Source organism: Pieris rapae, chromosome 7, assembly GCF_905147795.1.
Source record: "Pieris rapae chromosome 7, ilPieRapa1.1, whole genome shotgun sequence".
In the NCBI taxonomy this organism is placed as follows: Eukaryota; Metazoa; Arthropoda; class Insecta; order Lepidoptera; family Pieridae; genus Pieris; species Pieris rapae.
The window spans coordinates 3641957-3667325 of NC_059515.1; the positions used below are offsets into that span (position 1 = coordinate 3641957).

General features: G+C 32.0%; 1 protein-coding gene across 1 annotated transcript; it reads right to left on the minus strand.

Moving 5' to 3' along the window:
- Window positions 1-183: 183 nt before the first annotated feature.
- On the minus strand, window positions 184-25019 carry LOC110993792 (homeobox protein orthopedia). The gene is made up of 8 exons (XM_022260174.2): window positions 24610-25019; window positions 22006-22113; window positions 21297-21405; window positions 20630-20747; window positions 2984-3149; window positions 2527-2676; window positions 2186-2296; window positions 184-1766 (listed from the first exon to the last, which is right to left on the minus strand). Exons 1-8 carry the CDS (start codon window positions 24641-24643, stop codon window positions 1627-1629), a joined length of 936 nt encoding a protein of 311 aa, XP_022115866.2. The 5' UTR covers window positions 24644-25019; the 3' UTR covers window positions 184-1626.
- Between the last annotated feature and the right edge of the window lie 350 nt (window positions 25020-25369).

Genomic DNA, 25369 nt, shown 5'->3' on the forward strand with positions numbered 1-25369 from the left:
AATTAAATTCGTTGTTAGATATACCTATTATATAATGTCAATCTTACGTTGTACTAAAAGAACTCTGAGAATAGCTATTAAGATATGACTTTAGTTATTCAACTTTCAATCTATGATAATATCGTCTCTGGCACTTGTTTTACTTCATATCAAAAGGATATTCTAGAAATAAAAAACACATAATTCTATTGAGTTTCATGAACATTTATTGATGAACTATAAAATGCGATCTTTCACAAATATCTTCAATGAATCTATTACAATAACACTACATTGGAATGTATTAGACCTACTTCGCCCCTCCATACATAATGTACCAATTGTTAGATCACATTTGGTCTTATTCATATAAAACCGTGGCTTTGGATATTTTATTTTGATCTATAAAAAATCACGTAGCATGCGTCAAGCCCGCGGCTCGCATGCGGTTCCTACATTTCTCTTTCATCCCATTTTGCGAAGTAAGAACAAAAGCTAGTTTATATAAAAAGTTTTTATATAAACTAGCTTTTGTTTTACATTTGCTTTACATTTTTTTCTAAACAAATCATTGATTACTTCTTGCATTGGCATATATATGTATAATCCAAATAATTGCATACGTTATGTATGTAGGCGCTAAAGGCGGAATCAACCGCCGTCTACCTTAGCATATAACTTAATATATCTATCACTATGTTATTATTGTACGAACGCGTATACATGTATTATTAGACTCACATTAACATATAGACCAACGATTGCTTTGGCCATTAATTAAATGAGAACTTTAAGATATTTTGGCAAATGTAATGGACATTTTCGTTAAGATTTCTCAATTTTCAGTTCTGAATTTAAAACTGTAAAGAAAATCTACAATTTTTCGAGATATATGTACATGGTACACGTATATAAAAAAATTAAACGACAATATTTCGTGTACCATTTTTAATGCTGTACGGCACCAAACTGATGATAGTCAGATGTAAATAATGTAATGAATTTTCGTTTCAATTGTAGAAAGTTAACTTAAAATAAAATATGTACACGTATAAAAAAGGAACATAATATTTTAAACTTACAGAATAAATTATTATAGATAATTATATAATAAACAATATAAGCTTAACAGTACAACATTTACAAAGAAAAAAATGGGGAAAATTATTTATTTACTTACAATAAATTGATAGAGATTCCAAGCCAGACAAATAAGAAATATGACGACGATATCTACAACCGGTCTTTAAATCCGAAATACCAATCGTTTCTACCTTATATATACTCGTAAACGCGCATTTGTTAACTTTTTTTTTAAAAAAGATTACGTCCCGTCGGCTGTTCCGATAGATTTTTGGATTGTCGAACTTCGGTAAACGTAAAACTTGGTACTGATCAACTGTGGTAATTTGTATTAAGGATAATCACCAATATAAACTTGTTTTATCTGAAAACAGTTGAGGTATCTATCCTTCCTTATATTGGAGTGTTTACGTAATAAATTGGTAGACCCTAATCTTTTTGTTTGCTGGTTAGGTATTCGATTGAATCAAAATCAATATGTTACGAAATAATACCTTAAAATTGGAATAACATTATAAAATTATTTAACTTATAATAATTTGCGTAGGTTTATCTGCTATACGATTAGTAGACAGGGCTGTGCGCGTCATAATTGAGTTGGAGATAGGGCGGGATAGCAGCGGAAAGTTCTGAGGCGCGTCGGCGCAGGGCGGCGATGCTGTGACCGCGCCATACTTCCTCTTCTGGATGCTCGCCGCCGTTACCTTGACATTAATAAAACTAATAGAGCAGGTACACATGATCTCTAATAAGTTTTTTTGGTTTGAAATTAGTATTCATGAAAATTATATTTGACTTTCCTACCAAATTACCTAAACAAACGCTGATGAGAACAAAACAAAAATATATTTCTCCATTCTATCTCCACTTCTCATACACTTATATAAAATAGATTATTTATTCTATGTATATTTTTTTTAATCTCAATATCTTTCGTATATGTATTTTTTTGTGCAAGCTGATGTAGCAATGCCTACGGTTATGGTTAATACTTGTACTTTATTCTATTTGCCAATACTATGAGATCTACAGACTATTTCTAACAGATTATTTGATAGTCTGTAGTAATTTAATAGTCACAATTAATACTAATATGTATAGAGCGTTTGAATGTTTGTCTCACCGGAAGCTGCAGGTGAGCCGCTAGACCCACAGTGTGGCTGTGGCGGAGTAGGGGAGCCTTCCAGCGCGCTTTGCTGGTTAATATTGTTGCAGTACGACATCATTGTGTCACCTATGAAATTGTGTTGATGATAAATAAAACGAATACCTAAATACAGACACAGCTTTTTCAATTAATACTAGTATAAAGCTTATGTATAGTACTTGGGATCACGAATTTCACGGGATTAAATATATATTTGTAACTACAATAAATTTAAAACTTGGTCCCTGTCCCTGCTGTATTGCAATGAAAAGCAAGCGAGTACAATATTTAACCGAATCTAAATTTCGGATACTCACCCAATGAATTTAACGGATAGTGTGTCTGATAGGGCTGTGAGCCTACGGAGTTGATGGGCAAGGAGGGGTTAAGATCCGCCGCCAGCTGGGGCAGACCGCCCGAACCGAATCCGCCCATCGATACGCCGCCCTGGGAAAGCTGACCTAGACCTGCAAAAAATTCAAATTAAGCTAGAACAGTTTTAAAGACATGCAATCTATAACGTCGCCATTGGCTTAGTATCTTCATATTGTATACTGCTTTTAACCTGAGCTAAACTGTACTTTTCGTACTGGTATTAGAAGAGTGCCGTAAAGTATTTTCTTGTATAAATGCAGTATTTCAAAAATTACAATATGACGGGTTACATAAAAGTTTACAACTGCTGCCGTAATAAAAAAAATCAAAATAACGCCGAAAACAATTTCCTATACCTATTTATGTTATTTAAACGATAGAAATTAGTCTACTACTCACCAGGTGGCATACTCCAGCCCCTGTCCGCAAAAACTCCAGGTGAGCAAACATCTCCAGCACCAAAGGGAGGTAGTCCATGGGAAGGAAGCAGGGACCCAGGTGATCTGAACACATTGTTGCTCTTCTTACGCTTTTTCCACTTCGCTCGCCGGTTTTGGAACCAAACCTGAAACAAATTAAATTGTGAGGGTACTTGCTAAGATAGCAAAATACTTTGGGTCAGGGAATATAGAAAATGATTCAGTTGTTTTCAACATACGTCTAAGAACCTCACTCTAAATTCATTTAGGTTTTTCGTGGTCCTTCAGTACGGGATTAAGACACCGCTGGGATATAGTTGGTAGGGCACACCAGTAAAGTCCCACATTATGACACAAGAAGTTGCGCTGCGCGTATCCATAACGGCTTTTATCAAGAAAATTAATAAAATGTAATCTGTGGCCAAACTATCACCGCATAATGGTCTTAAGTCAACATTACGTAGTCCGGCGGCAGGACATTAATCACTGAACCCTCGCATCGCAAATCTCAGCTAAACCCCAAAATCACTTGTAAATCGCGTGTCATTTGTAAAGAAAACGATTTCATATTCTTGAACCTTAATTTCGGAATATGTATAGAAAGTACGAATTTTATTGTTTTTTTTTATAATCGGAATTGTTATTTGTAAAGGATTTTCTTACAAGGTAGTTTGTTATTTCGGACCATTAAAAAAATGCGTTTTTGAAATTTTCAGACAACAGCTGTTTTAAATGAAACTATATTTAATTGGCTTTACATATAATTAATAAAAATCAACATAATTATACCAACACTGAAAATAATTATTATTTTATGAGATCAGATAATTGTTTCAATTTAACCAACTGGTAGGATTAATTACCACGCGGTTGGTAATTTGGATACAGAGAAAACTTACCTTTAAAACTAAACAAAAACGCTTTAAAAAATATCTTTTGTAATACAAACAACGAATAAAATTCTAACTTACCATAAAAAGACTGAAAAATATTGAAAGTTTCTCTCACACCTGAGGTCACTAAAAACTGATATATATTCAGACTTCTTACAGAAGATAAGTTATTTATTCAAAAATAATAGTTCAAGTTTTATGTTAAATATCATTATGCCCCTTAAAATAATACTGTTTTTAAGCTCATAATCATATTTATCCCGACACAACAAGCCTGCACGAATACCTATCAAAATTTTAATCCACCTGCCGCGAGAACAACGTATTAAAAATGCATGACTAAGTGCGAGGAAGATAGAACTACTCATTTTCCGCCTGTCAAATGCAGGTTTCAACGCGTTGGAGAAAGAGGTGTATAATAATAGGGACAGCCGCATTAATTTGGTAGTGTCGGGGAAAATTATTTATTGCGACTTTGTACGTTCCACGTGAGCGAGATAACAAGCGTTTGGATTTTTACTCGAAATGATAAAACTATTTATTGCCTAATTTTATGAAGACGCAACGGGTGCCCTTGTCGGTAACAAGCGATCACTTCCAGGCAAACATTTTAGGAAAAAAAAAAAAAATCTGTCAAAAACGTGTTTTTATACAAAACGGCCATACATAAATGTGTTATTTTAGAAACTTTAATTTCAGTGTATAAAGAATATTATATTTATTACCTAAAAGTACATTTAGATAACTTCTATAAGAATTTTTGGACAAACAGAAGTAATGTAAAATAGAAGTCCCCCAGAATGTCCGAGGTCCCGAGAGGCTGATCCGCAATATCCCGGAATCAATAAGACTGATGACTGACGATTTGCCAATCCCACATCGTTTGTCAGTGTCGGTACTTTCGACTGACCTCGGTTTAACTTTGGTATATAGATGTAAAGGGAAGTTACCATAGACTATAATAATATTTTTATAGGATACCTACATACTATTAAATTTATGTACATGTGACATAGAATATGATATGCTGAGGCTATTGGCCAATGTCTTTGTGGTCAACATTAATATGCGTTTTTATAATAATAATACGTATAATACCTACAACATTTCACATTATATCCATATGTAGTTTTTGTTACAGTTAGCAAGTATGTGTAGTATTGGTCAGTAAAACAAAAGACACCTAGGTATATTGGTCCCAGCCTAACAACGTTTTAAGATATAGGCTATATGTGTTCTTTGTAATTAACACATTAAGGATACCATCGGTGCAGTCTTTATATAGGTTATGAAATTTTAAAGAAAAGCAGGTAATTCGCTTTTGTGTGTTAAATATTAATAAAATATTTAATCAGTTTTAGTTCGGTAGCCTTTGTACCAAAGGACTTTCTGTCTAACACTCGCTCGTACGGCGAAGAAAAACATCATGAGGAAACCAGCATGTGTCAAACAGAAGCCTACTTCTCTATTATTTATGGAATAAAAATCTTGAAAGAAATTGATGTAATCTGTAGCCAAGACCCATATCGCCACTTCATTATTACTTATTTATTTTTAATTCAACGCTTTAATTTTCATTAGTAAGAACAAAAGGCAAAAGGTACTTCAAGTATTTTACTATGTCGAACCAGTCCACTCAAGCTTTTATGAACCAATTCGACTTAAGGTCGACCTTTATGTCCATTGGCGGCGGTATATATAACATTAGGTGCTCCAGCGTCCAGCCCGTTTGCCTCGTGTTCCATAAAAAAAACTTCAAGAAAATTATTGAAGTAAATACTTTCAGAATTAATGGACTTGAAGAAATAGAAGACTAAAACATGATGCGACTTCGTGAATCAACCTACGTTCAATGTTTGCACGGCGTGATGTCTGCGTTAGCGTACTCAACGTTCAGTTTATGTAGCAGGTATTCATTGGCACAAGTTATTAAATTAAGCGTTTTAATATATTATACTTTTATTTATTATATTACATATTTGGACAGATAATTGAAACAGTTAATGTATTGTTTAAATGTATATATTTTCTTATTTTGTTAACGTTACAACCTACTATAACCATGATTGTCTATTCTCTATTATTTAATATCTTTTGTCGATCCGAAGTGGAGGCCTGATGACCTGTAACACAGGTGCTCAACCTTTAATAGGCATCAGTCTCAGATAAACAATAACTATCCCTTAAAAGAAGAATGACAATTATTTACATACATAAATAGTTATAACTTATCATGTATGAAGTTTTGTGAGAAAATAAATAAAGATTATTATTATTATTATTAGTTAATTGTAGTTAACACGATTCAAAATATTAGTGTTTAATTAATTTAAAATGGCATTAAAAATACACATATGATTCTAGGAGACTAAAATTAGCACGGCTGTCTGATGGCGACGCGCGTCTTGTTCGTATGATAATATTAAGTTTCTCATGTTAAAAGAATATATTATTTTTTATTTAGAAATAAAGTTATTTTAATGTCACACAATACAAACTTTAAAAAAAATCACATATTATACTATTGAAATAAAATAATAAAAACGAATTGGTTCCTTTTTAATATCGTCTCTATTAGGTTATAAACTGATGATTTCTAATTACTTTCTATATGTGTCAAGTTTTAGATACCTATCATAAAAATTTAGGTATTTTTTTAAATTACTTTAAGTAATATAGTTAGCTTATACAGGCCAGCATGGCCTCTGTTAGACCACTCCCTTGTAAATGAGTAAAGCAAATACACAGACACGGTAGCAAACTGCCTTGCCGAAGACTTTCTACTCAGAGGGCATTTTTTTACTGAAATATATGATGTTTTCATGTATAATTTGATATTCAAGTGTAAATTTATCGTTTTTTTTTTTAAATGAATCATATTGAAGAATTCAAAGTTCATATATACCTCAGATGGAGACAGCCTGTAAAATGTTACCTACATTGAAGTAGGTAAGTAAGTTAAAGTTCTATTACAGGGTAACGATTTAGAAATCTTTCTAATTTGATGATATTATTATTTATTGTTTGGTTAGATAAGGTTTAGTATATTAATATTATTTAAATAACTGTTTCCGTTGCGTGAAACTGGTTATTTTTCTAAAACTTCCTAACTATTATTTGCCGAGTGACGTTAATACGTAAGTACCAGTTTATTCTACACTATATAGAGGAATTACAATTTATTTTATATCCATTAATATTGTTATACAGGGAAGATATGCAAGTACTAAATATTTATGTAAAGGCGCTGTTTCCTTATTAATCATAGTTATCATATTTGATGGATAATAAGATTTATTTGGAAGGTTTTTTTGGTACTAATGTTACATAATGTATTGCATTCATTTTTTTTCCACTTATGCTAAGCGGTTGTTAATATATTATTATGAAATTGTGTCAATATGTCAGGTGAAGCAAGACCTCAACTTGAAGAGTTCTTATCAATTTCGTTGTACCAAAACTAGACAATTAAAAAGAGTAGCAGAGACTTTCTTCTCGCTCGGTCTAATAGGTACCTTGATTAGGGATTATTTATGTTAATTTAGTTCTTAGTTTGTATAGTTACCAAGTTAGTTGTATATTTGTTAGTTACCAAGTTGAAGTGTGTTTAGTTACCGAAATGAATAAAACTATTTCAATTTGATTTATTTCCTAAACTTAAGTTTCTTAAAACATGTTTTACTCTCAGAAAGCCTCTTCATAATATACCATGCGAAAACAATTTAAATTGAAAATATTAAATTTGGTCTTCACGTCACATTTTGACACTGTAATTAAGTACAAAACTTACGCCGAATTTAGAATTATTACGTTGTTAAAATATTTCAAAATAACACCGACGCACAGAGGCCCATTTGTATTCTAACGATGCGCTCCCAATAAATATCACTTAGTAGCGGCCGTTCGAACGTTGGTAACGGCGCGTAACGGCGTTATAAACGAATGAATGTCTTTCTTTTACGAATATGGCCGCTTTAGATAAATAGCAGTTTATGTACGTGTTCTTATCGTCCAATGTAACAATTGATGTATGTACTACCTGTACTGTTCAAACCATTTGTAACTGTCACCAAAGTTACACAGTGTTACTTACAATTAAACAAAATAAAAACCAGAGAGAAGAATAATTATAATCATAGATTTAAATTATTGGCGTCTTAATATTAGTATCATTTACATAGAGTTCGCAAAACCATTTATATTTTTGATATAATAACTTATTAATTACAAGTAAATGTCTTAATTTGCCGTTAATCTAAATGTGTGTACCTATTTGGAGAGTAAGAATTGTTGTTCATACAATACTACAATAAATCTTAATAAATGATACATACATATGCCTTTTTGACATATTTATATTACAATTATTTTTATAAAAAGATAATAAAATATTAGTGAACACTACCAGTTTACTATGTTCCTAACAAAAATCTATTTCTAAAAATAGGCCTTGAAGCGAAATTAAGTGTACATCGAATATATAGCACCGATTATGTACCGCTCGATACATAAACGCGCACGCGTAAAACAGACTTCAGTTAGTGATGTTCAGTACCTAATGCTCATCGTTCTATTGTTGAGAATGGAAACTAGAAATTCGTAACTATTCTCTTAGCAACATAGTTATACAGTAAATTTTTAAATTTAATTTACTGTGATTTTAAAGGATATATATATTAAACACCAAAGCACTACTCACATTGTCATTTATTACTAAGCTTTAGCAATGAATATCATGTTATTTTTATAGTCATTTTAGATATCAGTGTCAGTTTAGTAGTAAAAAATTGACATCTAATTATTTGAAGACCAAATATCGTTTCATGAAAAATTAAAGATAATCTGGTGTTAGTACAGTTGTAGAATTATTACTTGAATTATGTGAGCCGTATACATTTATGTGTATGCACACTTGTACGCTATAATCTCCTGAGTATGGTACAAAATAATATTGGGATAACAATAGTGTTAAGCCGCCATTATAATCTGCCAACGTAACATAGGATGAAACAGACTCATAATTTAAAACCGTATTAGTGATAAAACTATAGCAAGCAGTCTTTGTACCTAAATTTATGTTTGTCTATTTAATTTTATCATTTTTGTTTTTAAACACAAAAAATTACATATCGATAACAGTTTCTTCGATAACACATTCTTTCTATTACTACAAGTACTTCAAAATAGTTTCGAAAAGGGAAAAGCCATAAGGAATTATCAAATTTCCATGAAAAATAGATCCACCGTAACCAGAAACTATGTATATATTGAACACGGTACTAATACATGAACTACTGATATTAAATAATTATGAATTAATAATTATACACGTCACTTAATACTAACGAGTATGTGTATAGTATGTCGACAAGTATATGTTTATGTAGTGCATGCTTACTAGTAATTACACAAAGCGAGACAGAGCTGAGAGGAAATATTTCGTTAATTAAAATTAAATAAGCCACAATCGAAATACTATTCCACAACACATAATTATAATAAAACTTATTGATATTTTCGTGTAATAGTTGGATATTATTTTTTAGTTCTATTATGTATTTATAAATAATGTCTGTGTAATGTAGCTAGACGTTTCTTTATTGAATAGAAGAGAACATAGTTTTAAGTATTATTTTAGTTAAAGAACTAATTTTTAGTTGTGTTGCTCATGCATAGTAAATAAATATTTTACTCTTCTTTAGAAAGGTACAACATAACCATACGTAGCAATACGATGCTACGCCATTTAAAAGCTACGTACTACTCTCAACAAATGGCTACGCATCAGAATTTTTTAAGATTGTCTTTTTAAATCACGTATAGCAATAAATATCTGTTTGTTGGCCATAAAATCAGTACTGCTCGTCAATTTTATGCTATTATACTAATTTATAAAATTAACGGCTTAAATATATACTACCTAAGTACATAATTTTCACATAAATAAACCTGTATAACAGATACCACCTATCAGGAACGGCATAAAATCATATATGTACAATTTACTATTAAATCTCTTTTGTATACGTCCTACTACCAAATGAAATAGTCTTGACATTTTTACGATACAGTCTTATCTCGTACATTTTGCAGTTCTGTCCAAGGCATTTTATAAGTCATTTTACTCGTGTATTGTATGCGCCCGTTTCACCCAGAAATCATTGAATACACTCCATTCAGTGTAACAACTCGTTTAGATTGCTATTGGACTTGCTGATATTCTGTAGTGGTCAGCTATGGTTACCGAGACACCAAGAGACGGTTTAATGGCATCAATCAGGAATGCCACCTTTTTTGGTGTATCGTTTTACCAATGGTATCCTGAATATAAATAACACGTATATCTTAAAATGTTAGTATGCTGTCCATGCTACTACTACTTTAGTAGTTTTTATGTTTTATTCCAATACTAACATAGCAACTAAGACTGAATTGTTACCAACTCTAATTGAAACTACATATGAATATAATCTGAAATTAGGAAATGCCATAACGATGGGATTGAATGAAAGCTTTTAATCGTAAATCACACAGATTATGAAGACAGCATCATATCTTCTGTATCTAACTTTTAAGTCTTCTAAAATCCCAACCTTACCCTTACAAAGTAAATTTAATAAGTTACCCTCAATTTGCATACATTTTATAAGATTTGAATGAATAATTATTGAAACAATGGAAGTGAGGAACTTATTTAATAAGGTAACAATATTTAAAATAGGAATGCATTCATTTTATTTCATAATTTTTTTTTCTGTAGCTACTATTAGCAACTCAACATGCATTTACGTAAAGTACTAAGAAAGGTTGCAAATTTGTAAATAGATGTTTTTGTCCGTCTTACTCTATAAATTATCTGCATCAATATTTATTTTTATCAAACATGAAACATTTGGAAAAAACCAAGATTCTGTATTTTGGCTATTTTTTGAAAATAGTTACATATTAATGCCTTTATTAATTGTCTTAACAAACGTAGCATGCGCTAATTTTTCTCTACCACAATATTAATATTCATAACACAATAACCGTCGCAGATGCACCTCTTGTCTTACCCTCTTGCCCCGTGCCTCAAACCCCGCTCGCTACGCCCCCGGGACGTATAATTTGGTTCCTGTGTTCACGTCAACCAGCACCCTAATGGATGCAACCAAATACACGAAAAACGTTTTTATTATCTTTCGAAGAAATAATTTATTTTATCCTCGGAATTTATTAAGAGAAAACGGTTAGAGTCATGGTTTATTAGACACTCATCGTACTTTCATATATTTTAGCTATTTTTGTATATAAAATAAGGAATATTGCTTTTTCTACATCGGCAACACTAAATCGAATATAAAAAACATATTTGATATACTTTCAATAGTGTCACTAGAATAATATTCCTAGGAAGTAAAAATCCGGACCTCAAACAGAATGTTTGTAATATTTGAAACTATTACTATATTTAATATAGATATGCATGTAATAGTTATTTATTTATTGTAATAAATTTTATTAGAATAATATAACATAAACGATTAGACCTGTAAATAATAAATTGTATTTAAAAAACTCATTAGTGGTATGAGTAAGTAAAAAAAAAACACTTGCGCTTTCATGGTCTGGTTTCATAATCATCAGTTTTTTTAATAAGGAATTTGGTGATCAGTCTTCTGTGTCTCTGACACACAGAGTTTTTGAGTGTTAGGCGTGATGATTTATTTATATTTTCCTTCACCGTACGAGCGTGTGGATGAGTCATTTAGGTACGAGATATCTTAGGCGACAATAAAGTCTTATTTTACGATTCTTTCTAGAACAAGACATTAACGTAAATTTATCTAAATAATTTACGTGTTGGTATAAATGTGGATCTGTTAGGAGAGATTCAAAGGCCACACGAGCATCAAACGACTTATTCATCAAATATTCGAATTTGACAGATTACAGACAGAAGTTTGTTACAATTGTCACTACCGGTAAATTGCTCTTTGCATCTTAACCAATTTATATACGAGTGGTTTCAGTGTAAAAATCTATCAAAAATCTTCGCACCCTGATTAACTTTAAATACGTAAACAAAAGGCAATAAAGCGAGTAACACAAATATTAGGTCGACGGGAGGTCCCCTAAGTTCATTAACGGATTAGTCGATTTGCTGCGACCGGCTAAGCCGATGTTGATGCGGTTTTAAATTATTGCTTGCTATATATATTTGGTAAAAGGGTTCCTTTTAATTGTTATTATCAAGGTTGTTTTTGTAATTTTCTGTAATTTCGTTGCACAATTCAATTTAATGATTTACTTTATAATTTAAGAACCATACATAGGACGAAATACATTACTCGTCTATGGAAACTATGTTGATACATATTTAATGATTGTTTAGCTGAGTATACGTGTCTCTAGGTAGATAATTAATGACATCAGAAATAAAACGTGTTATTATCTAGTATAAAGAAACAGGAATTTGTTGTAATCTAGACCGAAACGAATCCTAAATATAATTTGAATAAAATAATCTACTAATACCATTTCTACAGAGATAAAATGAGAATTTAGATCTGGTCACCCCTGATCTCACCCCACATATAACTCTGATTCACGAAATTCTTTATTAAACTAAAGGTGTGTGCACATCTGTATACAATTAATGAAAAATTTAATATTTTAAAATAACATTGTGTACAATATATAACTATAAACTGTAGATTAACTCTATATTAAAAGACAATTCGTAACCGGAAAGGGTAATAGTAGGCCCAGGTTGTAGAGAGTGTTGGTGGAGACAGCAACCTAGAGCTAAGTTGGAATCATTATTGCTTAAAGTGATTGTTTTTTTCTGCCCGTGTTATGCCAGTGTCCTTAAGGGTGTGATGTTATGAGATCATGGGTTCTAACCCTGATGGCACCCATGTGCTTTCTGTCCACGTGCATATTTAACACTTACTCGTACGCAGAAGGAAACCGGCGCTTTAGACCCAAAAAGTCGACGACGCGTGTCAGGCTTACATTATTTCTTTGTGTTGAATTTTTTGTGTATATGTTGCCTAAATCTAATATAATTTTTGTAATTTATTTTACTTTTTTTATTTATTATTATAAGTGACACGAATATTCAACGCGTGTATGTATAACATTCAAATAATTATCGTTTCATCGTAAAAACCAAATGAACGAAGAGAAAGAACTGACCCACTCTTCTCTTTCTCTTCGTTTTGGTTTATAAAACTAATTTAATGTGATGCTTTTTTGTATGAATAAAAGGATGATATTGAATAAATTTTGTGTAAACTCTATAACACAGACAGTAATTCACGCTCATACACCCCAAAAGAATTAGCGGTGATCCGCAATATCATTTTATTGCAAATAGCCCTGAATAAAGCCCAAATCCCTATGATGGCGATATTTTCCGTATATTTTTTTGATGGCAACATTATCTTTTATTGAGAAAAGTGTTTATGGGATATCTTTATGGAAATACAACTCACTCACAATAAGTTGTTTCTCTTAAATAGATTTTTAAACTGATCACTTATTTTGCCAATTTTATTCATTACCTTACAATTTTCGATAATAATTTTACTGATTGTAACGAAAAATATCTAACTATCCGTTATAAATTTAGAATCAAGTCTTATCCCAGTCTATTTAACGTGTACGTATTATGAAAGACCAGTATAATAATCGTAAAATTACAAAGTCGTAAACGTGATTAGTACTCTCCGATATGTATCAATACATCTGTCGATCGATACTAGGCGCGGCATGACCATACTGTATAGTTATAATTAATTGGAAACTAAAAAATGACGTGTAATTTTTTTTTAATAGATCGTACCAGTGGTATGGCGTTACAATGTTATTAAGTCTAAGATTTCTGTATCTGTTTTATAATCATTTGTCTATCTAAAAAATATGGAGGTGATCCTGTACACACGCCATCGACCATGTAGATCTATGGCAAGCCGGTCTGACGATCCTTCACTATCCGAGCTATGTTAAGTACGCACATAGACAAAAGTCCATTGTGCACAGCCGGGAATCGACCCTAAGACGTCAACAACTACAGACCCTAAGACTTTCTAATAACTGAAGCGTAATATTTTTTTGGTGAAAAAATATTCCGCGATTTAAAATGGCAGAATAAGTTTAGCAATTATTCAATTGTGAGAAGTTCTTTTTGACAAGTTTGATTCTAAAAAAAGTTTGAATTATAGCGGTCAAAAAAATGATAAATGGCGTTCTTTAATTAAGAAGCTTTATTTTTTTGTATTTTCTGTTAATTATTAAACACTAACTAAATCTATTAATGTCCTTGTAGCTGAACCAATTATATCTATACAATTAAAATTGAATTGCAAAATATGTTACTAGGCTCAAAACTCGAAGATGGCTGTATCAATTCTACTCTTTTTTTTCGACTTTAATTATTTTTGTGTTAAACTCTGAAGAAGGTTTTAATGGAGAAAAAAGTATAAAATAATAAAAAGTTAATTCATTAGGTTAACATTCCAAAGGCGAACAGTTCTACGGGGTAGCATTGCAACAGAAAGAACATATTTAAAAGATGTTGGTCATGTAGCTATTCAAAAGATAAGCTAAGTAAAAGAATTATATTAAGGTAAAATGAAGCTTGCGGGTACGATGCAGTTAGATTATGTATGAAAATATACATCGCTCTCTCTCTCTACGTAAGAGTATATTAAAATGTAATTATAAATAAACTTAATTGACCTCGCAGCAACATTATTACACTAATAAATCTTAATACTACGCTAATACCGACTAATGCTTTCGGGATGTTGGACACAGGATCATACTTTACCCGCATAGAAGCCCTAATTTTTATATTTATTTTGTCAAATTTCAATATCATGCGAGGTGCTATGGTTATGTTGTATGGTTTAATACATAATTGAGTAATGAGAGCACTATAATATCTTTATTAATTTGCTAATTATCATTTAAAGTGATTAATTTAGGTTCATATACCTACGAAGTAAAGTATTAAGTAGGTATAAAAAAAGAAATACACCTTATAAAAATATATAAACCTATTCAAAGAAGTGACTTTTTTTCCTAGGAAAGTTAGCCTCCATTAGTAAATTATGTTTCATAGTTACATTATTGTTTAAAATCTATGAAGTTTACTAAAACCATCTCATTGAAAAGCTACAAGTCCATTAAGCAATTAAATTGTGAGTGAAAAATCAGTGAAATGAGGGAATAATTAACGTTGCAGAGAAACTGTTCTCGTGTACAGGTGTCGAGTATAAAATGCATCGACACAAAACTACTTTTAGCGAGGATGAATCTAATTTATTATTAACACGCGTGTTCTTTATTCGTAATAGAGGTGTTTCCAATAATGCTTTATTTTGGCTCGTATGTAATGGACTTCTAATATTATTATAAACTTTTTAGAATAAGTCAACACGTAACACTAAGATCTGTAGATAATTTTACGTTAGCGCTTATTACTTCGTGGTAGAGTTACTAGTAATAATAATTATAAATATAATTTATTTATTTAAATAGACAATCACATGTCCATATTGTGTTTCAATATTGCCCTAAATTAGTAACTTAGCATAGAGTATATTAAACCATAAAATTAAAAAAGTCACATGTTGATTGCAATGACCCATATAAGAGCAATCCAACCCAACGCTATTGCCACCAGGATGCTGTTAGGTCTTCCCCCCACCCGCTTTATCGGAGATATGCTGGCGGTCTTTCTTAAGGAGTAAAGACCACTAGTATGCTACAATTCATCTCGCCAAACTCCAAAAAAGTAAATTGTTTCTTTCCATTTTTTGTCATCGTTTCATGATGTAGGGCAAATGGAAACATATATGGTGGATTAAAACAGTTTATGTGTTTATGATTAAAATAGTCAAATTACATTTTGAATTCATTTTATTATATTATAATTCATGGAAATGTATATGGAACATGATTTTGAGATTCACCCAATATATTTTATCGTAAGCCAAGTAATCCATAAAATGATATTAATTTAATGTTTTACACAACTAATTGTTATTACGGACCGACACCGACACAGCAATTCGTGCTGAGGCCAAGGCCCTATGCCTTAAATTGAATTTTAAGAAGACGGCGTATGTACAGTTATTTCTATGAGAGGTCTTTATCTTATTCTGGATTTAAAAGCGTACTGTTTTAGTTATCATAAACTACTATTTATAAAAAATATATCGATTAAATCAATATAGTTTTATCGATACTTGCACATCTCTATGTCCATTTATCTTTTTCATAATGAAAGGATTTGGTAAACAAAGTGAGAATCACGGTCGGATCTTTTTTATGTTTATATTCGACGGCATGGGGCGAGGAGTCATGAATTTGTAATTGCACTACATTGCACAATATTGTTAAATTTTCATACTTAAATTAAAAAAAAATCGTAAACTATATTCGAATATTTATAAATATTAAAGGAAATCGCCCCCCAGCTTGGAAACATTTTTTTTAAAGAGATAATATATGCAATTATTTAAAAATGGAAGGAATTTCAGTATGGAAGTAGGCAGAATCTTTACATCCTTTAAATTATACGATTGACCACAGAGGCATAGAAACGGTTAATTAAGTACATACAGAGTCTGCGGCTGTCTGTACAAAAGGTCTAAACATAAGTAAACAGTGCAGGTATCACACGCACTCACGCGATATAAAAATAAATAAATCCAAGTAAGAATCTCGCAGTGTGGCGCGAAGACTCCGACAAAAAATTGCTTTTAGAGGCCTACACACTCGCGCATAATAAATTAATAAAGATTTAAATAATACGAGTATAATCAGAAATGGCATAAGCATTGACGCATGATAGACTAAAAATTATGAAACTTATTTAGTTGATTAGAATTGTACTCAATGATATTTTAGTTTTTGGTCCTATGTGCCACTTAGGATTTATTATATGTATCGGATTTGGAGCAGCGCAACAGTTAAAAAAGGAGTGGCCGAGAGGAGGTATGGCACAACATTGCTTTGTGAATAATTAAGAGTCCTCTGGCATTGAGTGTCCATGGGCGGTGGTATCTTATCATCAGTGAGCCTCCTGCCCGTTCACCCCCTATTCAATAAAAATTATATATGTGAATAATGTTAAAGTATATTTTGTAGTTCTTTATTACGTTTAAAATGTGGTTTTATTACTTTAAATATTCTCACACTCCTAGTGTCTTTAAATATAAATAAAAGCTAAAATCTTACATTTTGCCCATTAACGATAGTGTGAAAACACCTTATATTTATACGTGTGAGGCGAGGCTTCTGTTTTCGGGAGTCAATTGTCGCTTCAAGTAAATTGCTTTCGGATGTACCATTAAAGTTTACAACCGTTTACTTCGTATGACGCACGGAGTAAGGGCAATCAATGCTTCCAGGTGTTTAAATAAACTTTAGTAAACTTTGGTGTATAAACTAAGCCAGTATCGAAAACTATTTCTATAAAGAATATTGAAGAACTTCTTTATACAAAAATACTTCGTTTTATATAACTATACCTGTGTTAATCATGTTTATAATTTTGTATCTGTAACGTTTGTCTATGACTTTTACCCTATGTTAAAAAATAAATTAAAAACAGTCAACATATTTATTTTAATCTAAATAATCCGTATAATGTATAATAAATAACCTTACAAATGTCTTACAATATCCATTATGAAATCAAGGCGTACTTGTATCGCGACACAAGACAGAAGATGGCAACGCAGCCAATTCACCAAATGAGCGGCCTAAGAAATATGGCATACCTACTATATTCTTTATCTCTAAAAATATACACTGTAAGCTCCCAAAAAAGTTTCCATTCTTGCACAGTAAAGCTAGTATTTGCGATCATGTAGCTATTTGTTCACCACATACAGCCTCCAACCAAACCAAACATGGGAACGGGCAAGTTTCACGAAATCTCACAACTTTGTCTGTTTGTGTATCGGCCTGTTTATTTTACTTGGCTACGCTTAAATGATCGAAGCCTCTTTTAGATTGGTTTTTATGTTTATTTCGCTACTATTATTTGAAATAAAATCTTATTGTAGGTGCGTATTAATTGCTAAAATAATTTAAATACAACCTTCTAATACATAAACTAAATATTTAGTGAAGAAAAATAACTATATACCAATATTTTACATTAATGGATCCTTAAGCAAGCAGGTTTTTGACCATTGGTTCGTTTAGTTAATTACAAAGGTCTAGGTGACCTTAAAACCATAAGGTGTATTTAACTTAATTGTTCTCTCCAAGAGAACAAATATCCTACCAAAGTTTTGTTCTGACATAAATAAATTTTCTCATTTAATAAATTAATAATAAAAATATAAATACACGCGAAGACCTGAACTTAATAAGCTGAACCCAAACCCAACCCAAGACTTGGTAGCCGGAATGAAAGAAACGGCTATTAGAAAACTGTAAATAGAGTATTAACGTGTAACTAATCTGATTAGGAAGCAGTAAAGACACCGGCAGTCGCGTTAACGAAATACAAATATTTGAAGACACAAATTAAGTCTAATATCCAATGCAAAGTACTGTTTAACTTGAAACTAAGTGATTCCACAAAGTAACTGTTAGCGAGCCGTGGACAGAATTAGACGATTAACATCAATAATAACATGAATCAATACTATGTGTCAACTCTTTAGCGGTGAATTTTTATCGGCGTACGTACTAGTCTATCAAGCCCTGTAGCTGCAATACAAACTTTGTTTGACTCTCTATATATTATAAGCAAAGGTATCGAACACATTTCATCAGTAGGTAATTAATTATGTATTTTGTATCCCCTCTTTGTACTTCGTACTTTGTACTCGTTTTAGGACCCGGCTAATTCTATCTGTAACTCCCTTCACATATGGCAGGTAAGCTGGCTGGCGAGGAACTGTTTGTGTCTTGTTTTTGTTTCTGTGATGCAGCCGGGGGATGCGCAACTTGTTTCGGTGTAGCACCTGTTTGACATGCTGTAGTTCCTCCTTGAGGTGGGCCGCATCACAAAGACGTTGGGCTCTCTGAAACAAACATTTACCGACAGAGAGCAGTTGTGACGGGTGGTGGTGGCGGTGGTGGTTTACCTGCCATATGTGAAGGGAGTTACAGATAGAATTAGCCGGGTCCTAAAACGAGCTTCCATTAATACAATTTTCAAGCCGCACAAGAAGATTCAGCAATTCCTAAGACCAATCAAAAGTAACACCCCATTGCAAGATGCAGGTATATACAAACTGGATTGCGACTGTGGCCTGTCTTACATAGGGCAAACTAAACGCAATATGTCCAGCAGACTCAAGGAACACATCGCGGACATAAGACATAGACGACACACAAAATCAGCAGTCTGTGAACACACACTAGATAGGCCTAATCACTACATACGCTTTGACCAACCGAAAGTACTTGCGAAAGAAAAAAGATTCTTCCCAAGATTGGTACGCGAAGCCATTGAAATCAAAAAACACGCTAATTTCAATAGAGAGGACGGCCTAAAATTATCAAACACCAGGGATCCAATAATATCCAAATTAAAATCTCAAAATAAACAATCCGCGAAAATGGAGGACACCGTGAGCAATTTCTGCAAAAACCCTACATCTTTTAGTCGATACCAACTCCGGGGAAATAAATACAGATAACACAACATTTTCTGCAGCTGTAATACTTTTTGACATCTAACACCTTTGTCTTCAGTCACCGTGACCACGCACGTTGTAAAGCACGCGAAACGTCGGTTTAAATTTAAAATAATGTACAAATAATTATAAGTTTAAATACAATAATACATAACTATAATCCGTTAAAAAGTGTTTTTCTTTAAATGTGTAAAAGTTATGTTAATAAAAGACAATACTATATAAATTGTTTCTAGTGGGAAGGCTAAGTACTTGAAGGCTTAGGAGAATAAACATTTGACTTAAACCGGCTTATATATTAGTTACTATAATTAATAAATATGTCTCTTCTTTGTATAGAATTATTAAAAAATATTTTATAAACAATACAGTTCCACTATATTATTTGAATCTATGATTATAAGAATGAAATATATTTTGTCTGTTTGCTTAACCTCAAATCATAATAAGTTGGTAACATTTCAAATTTTGTGTGGTAAGAAATCACGCGACCACCCATATTCAACACCTCGAACGCATAAGTTAAAACACATCGGTACAAATGCCATTTATAAGTAATGTGAAGGCTTTATCAGGTAGAAGGTCTTGTGAAATGTATCAGTATAGTGCAAGTTTTGTGTGCGATGTGCGAAGAGGGACTCGCGCAAGGTGAACCATTGGGGCCGATGTTTTTTAGTTTTTTACTCGTTATTCACGTTAAAACTTTTCGAAAAAAAAAGGTAATAGGCAACTGTTTCAATGTTTGTATAGGGGTCAATCATTTAAAACTTCTTCATTGTGAATGGTTGAAAATATGGCCTATAATAAGGCTTTAAATGTTGGCCTAGGTAGTGCATTGATTAACATGACGCACACTAAAAAGTAAAATTGGCTATCAAAACTGCGATTGATTTTTAAGTATTGAATTATTAAAGAATTTGTAGTACTAAATCGATTCATTGAACCGAATTTCAAATCTTATATCAATTCAATATGAACTTGAGCTTTAAAAACTTCCAACTTCTGTTAAGTCACTAAAAACTAGAATCGTATTATCTAAAGTCTAAACCAAGGATAACTTACTCTCTAAAAGCTTACCTGTACTCGACTCTCCGTCAGACCAATTCTCATTGCGATCTCTTCTCTCATAAAGATGTCTGGATAGTGTGTTTTGGTGAAACACCGCTCTAACTCATTTAGTTGTGCCGGTGTAAATCTGTGTATGAATATTTAAATCACTTTAATTACACCGTTCTTATGAATGTCGTGTCTACACATGTCCTATTTAGTTTGGACTATCTATATCGTTGTTTTTACGTTCTCGGCTTTCTTCGTCTTCGCCACATTATTTATTTCAAAATTGGTCGAACGAATCTTTCAAATAATTAATTAATTTAATTTAATCAGTTAGTTAATTGTATTAAATACTTTGTCTGTTTGTTCCCTTTTGTAAATCTTTTTGTTATATAATGTATCATGTATACCATCTGTGGCTATGTTCTCGATGTATTTTTTTGCTATTATATGTAATTTGTGTTAACTGTAGGAGTACAAAATAAATAAATAAACGCAAAGCGTTAAAGTTAGTTTAAGGTTCAAACTAAACTCTATATATAACATGAAATATTAAAAACAGCTCACATTTATATTACGGTTAAATTTGAACCCCCCCTTTTGATTTGGATTTATTTGCGTTTGATTATTTTTAGACTTAGTACTTTGAGAAACCTAAATGAGTCTAAATTCAACAAACTTATAATATCACCTCGTTCTATGCCTTTTCTGCTTAGCTGGTTTGTCGCTATCGGATGCTGAGGAAGACATACTAACGGGCACTGTAGACATATGCCCGCTGTGCTGCTGATGTATACCACCTGCAATTTAAAATAATATTAAATATAAGAAGAACAGGTATTACTAGTCGAATTTATTCATCTCTGATCGTTTTCGTTAAACGTGATGTTAAATGTAATGTAGGTGATTCCGAACTAGGTACTCTTTATGCATATATAAAGTAAATAAATAAAATTTGACATCAATAGTATTTAAATTATACCTAACAAGATATTAATACGTATTTATGCACAAACTTTAAAATTTTGTGGAAGATCATATTACTATATACTATTATGTTAAAATAACCAACTGTAAATTAAAAAAGGGTTGTTTATTAACCTTTTATCAGATTGAGTATACCTTAATCAGAAAGCCCTTTCAATGTGTATTTGAAAAACTAGCTGCCTGACACATAGTATAATAAAAAATGTTATTATTTGTTATAAATGCATATCTGTCTAGCTCTTCTACAACAAACTGAAATATAAAAAATGTATTCACAATATTAAGATGTACTTTTAACAATTTAATTTATATATGTAATACGCGGCTGTGCGTATTTACTCGCCAATCTCTATGAATAAAGTGTTCATAGCTGTATTTGGAGTTAGCACTAAAGTGTAAGGGATGATGTCTACCTTGCAGGTGATCTTGTCGTATGGAGTGAGCAAGCAGCCGCGCTCCGCCGGCATGATGCCGCTCCACGTTCGGCTTCAGTTCGACTTTGCTGTCGCACTCTTTGTGACCTGCATGATATTTACTGAATGGTGAATTGCGTTATAATGAGTACGTGATACCGGCGTTAGGAACTTATTTTTACAACAGCACTTGTAAGTGACTTTTCTCAGCAGACAGTATTGTCTTGGTGGCTGGAGCGTGGGCTTTTCAACCCAGAGAAACGGCGCGTTCGAATCTCGACTGAAATAACACTTGCTTGTATGATGAACCGTTTGTAACTGACGGCGTGTCAGACACAAAAGACTGATTGCGTACTTGCTTAAGAAAAGATATACTATTCACTAAAAAATATTTGTGTCAAAGACGTTGAACCAAAAAGTTTGTTACGCCACTGAATTTTTCAGACTATCTTGTAGATAATGCGTTTAGACTTGTTACGGCTAGAATACACTTTGCGGAGTCAGAGTCGTTTTTATGACAGCCGTTAAAAAAATATTCTCCAGCCTTATTCGACCCAATGGTAATATTTAAATGTAATTACTAATATTGGTAATCCAATATAAATAATAATAATTATTGTAAATCTTTTATCGTATATTGTATCAAACATTGCTTCAATGATCTTGAATTTTTTAAAGGGTCTTCGTGCCATTGAAATACATATAAAATTTTATGCATTACTTTTAGTTGTTATATTTATATATAAAATTAGCATTGAAATAATACATTAGATTAAATGCTACGCTAAGCACACATAATTTATTATGTTGTTTATAACTTAAAAAATTAACTAACAGAATTAAATAAAGAAATTTAATAGATACTAAATTGAAGTTAAATAATTAAATGTATATTATCATAATATAACATAAACGTCACCCGAAACAAATATTACTAACAGAATATTCAAACAGCTAATGAAATTACAACATTTGGGCGCAAATAGAAAATTCAGAGTTCCATGAAGATTACGCGCCGTGAAAATGGCGAAACTTTGTCGATTTTCTTAAGTCTTTCGGCTTAATGGTGTTACTTGATATTTTGATAAGGTTCAGTTATGGTGTACAACAGTCAATAGTTCTCAGCGATTTCCAGTTGTTTTAAACTGGAATTCTACATTATACGCGAGAATTTAAAATTAAGACGAATTCAAGTAAGAATTTTTTTTACATTAAGTACTATTAAATACTGTTTTCACCCAAATGATCTAATCAAATCACAAATCAAAACGTTATATATTTTAATATTATTAAATGATGGTTTATAATAAGTATTAGACTATATTACAGGTGGTATTAATGCCATTTTAATACAGTTACCTATTTATAAAATTAAGTCAATCCTATTCACGAACCCAAGTTTTATCATTCAAACTATTGCGATGTAGGCAAAACAGATCGTAATAATAGTCAAGTTGGTGGTTTTATGAGGGTTTACGCTAAGAAACAGATTTCGTGAAATTCTTTTGGGTGAAAATATTCCAAATTCTCATTTATTGCTCCTTGACTATAGTTAAATTGGCTCTATCTGCAACTGCTGCGCTATAATCTACTTCTAATTTTGTTTTAATTTTTTTAAAAACCTTGGTCTGATGCGTGCCACGTGGGTGCTTTAGAAGTATACGACTTGGAATCGCCACTCCGCTAAATATGACTATCAAACCTTATACTATAATAGTTCGCACTAAGACTTATCCGCACCACTACTACTACTACATACTAGTCCCTTAATTGCCGTCAATTCACGCACTAACATGGGTGTCCATGGTTTCCCTGCGTATCATATAAAAAAATATTTCCCCGAGATGTTTGGTACAGACTACAAGTGAAAATTGCGCGCGTGCAATTTCCACACCGCCTTACATTGTCATTAATATCTTTAATAGGTTTTAAATAAAATGAAACAAGATTCTTAGTAGTTTCTAGAAAGCATTTTCTATGAGTGTCGTAGTAGTTTCTTTCAGATTTTTTTTTCTATAAATTATAACTACATTTTCTATTTAAATAGAAATGACAACAAAAACTTTAGCACCCGAGATTGTATTGTATGTGTGTTTGCATAGTTATTTTCCTTATAAGAACACGATATATTAACAAAATACAAGTCACTCGGATCGTTTTAGTTCAGGCAAGCCGACTGAAGTCTTTTTTATATATGTAAGTACTTATTAAAGATTGGTCACTGCGTATTTCCTATTTATACGATAAACTAAGAAAAAATAAATATAATAAGTTTTAAAATATATATATATAAAATTAATTGGAATATGATTTTTATTACTTGTCTAAGGAAGTACGTAATAAATTTTATCGACAATTCTTTTAAAATCTGCAACATTCGGAAATGATGATAGCAGGAATTTATAAATTAGTCAATATCGGTGGAATCGTTGATTTACAGATGACGTCATCTCCTCTATTTTCTTTAATTCCTAATATTACGCACGAAATTATTATCTATCTCCCTATGATGTAGATATCGTGATATAGGTTCTAAATAAATGTCGTCATAATGTTTTTACAGTAGTTGTTTGGAAACTGATTTAATTAAATTATTTTTTTTACCTCCTAAAGCCGTAGAGGTAAGGTTATTAAGCATGGCCCCGAAAGGCCAGACCTGGCCTCGCCCTATACCGCCATCTTCCTCCGGGCACCACAACAAACCAATCGTTGCAACTCACTTGACCACTGTCCAAAATCCACACACTCACGCACAATTCACACCGAAATGCATTTTCGATTTTCAAATTTTAAAAAACAGTTACACCCGAAAAGAGCAAAATACTGTCAAAAGCCGCCTTAATACAAAATAATTATCGCTATATTACACCCAATTAGTTTTAATTACGACTCCGCTCAAACTTATTTACACACTTAATTTTTGTTATAAAATTAATATAACCCGTTTAGTATCAATTTGTATAAATTTGCAGTTTGATTGGTTCGCCCTTAAAATGATCGTTTAATGTGAAAACCCGTCGACGACTGCTACAAAAACAGATAACGCGCATATTGTTGTACCACCAACCATACGACGGCGAATCATCAAAACTAAATGCATCTCTTTCTAACTCACACAAAACCCTTATCCCGCGTTCACTCTATAGCGACATCAGTAATGGATGCTTACATTTTGTTTACGGTCGATTTGAACAAACGAATAATCTATTATTTCATTCGTGCACATATTATTGATACAGCGTTTTCGGGTTCATGCAATATTCAAGAGCCGACTGTGATATAGCTATCTCTCTTCAACGTATGAGCTTTCGTTTGAGTTTAGATGTGTATCTGTCCTTGTCTACCGTGGATTTTCGTTATCGAT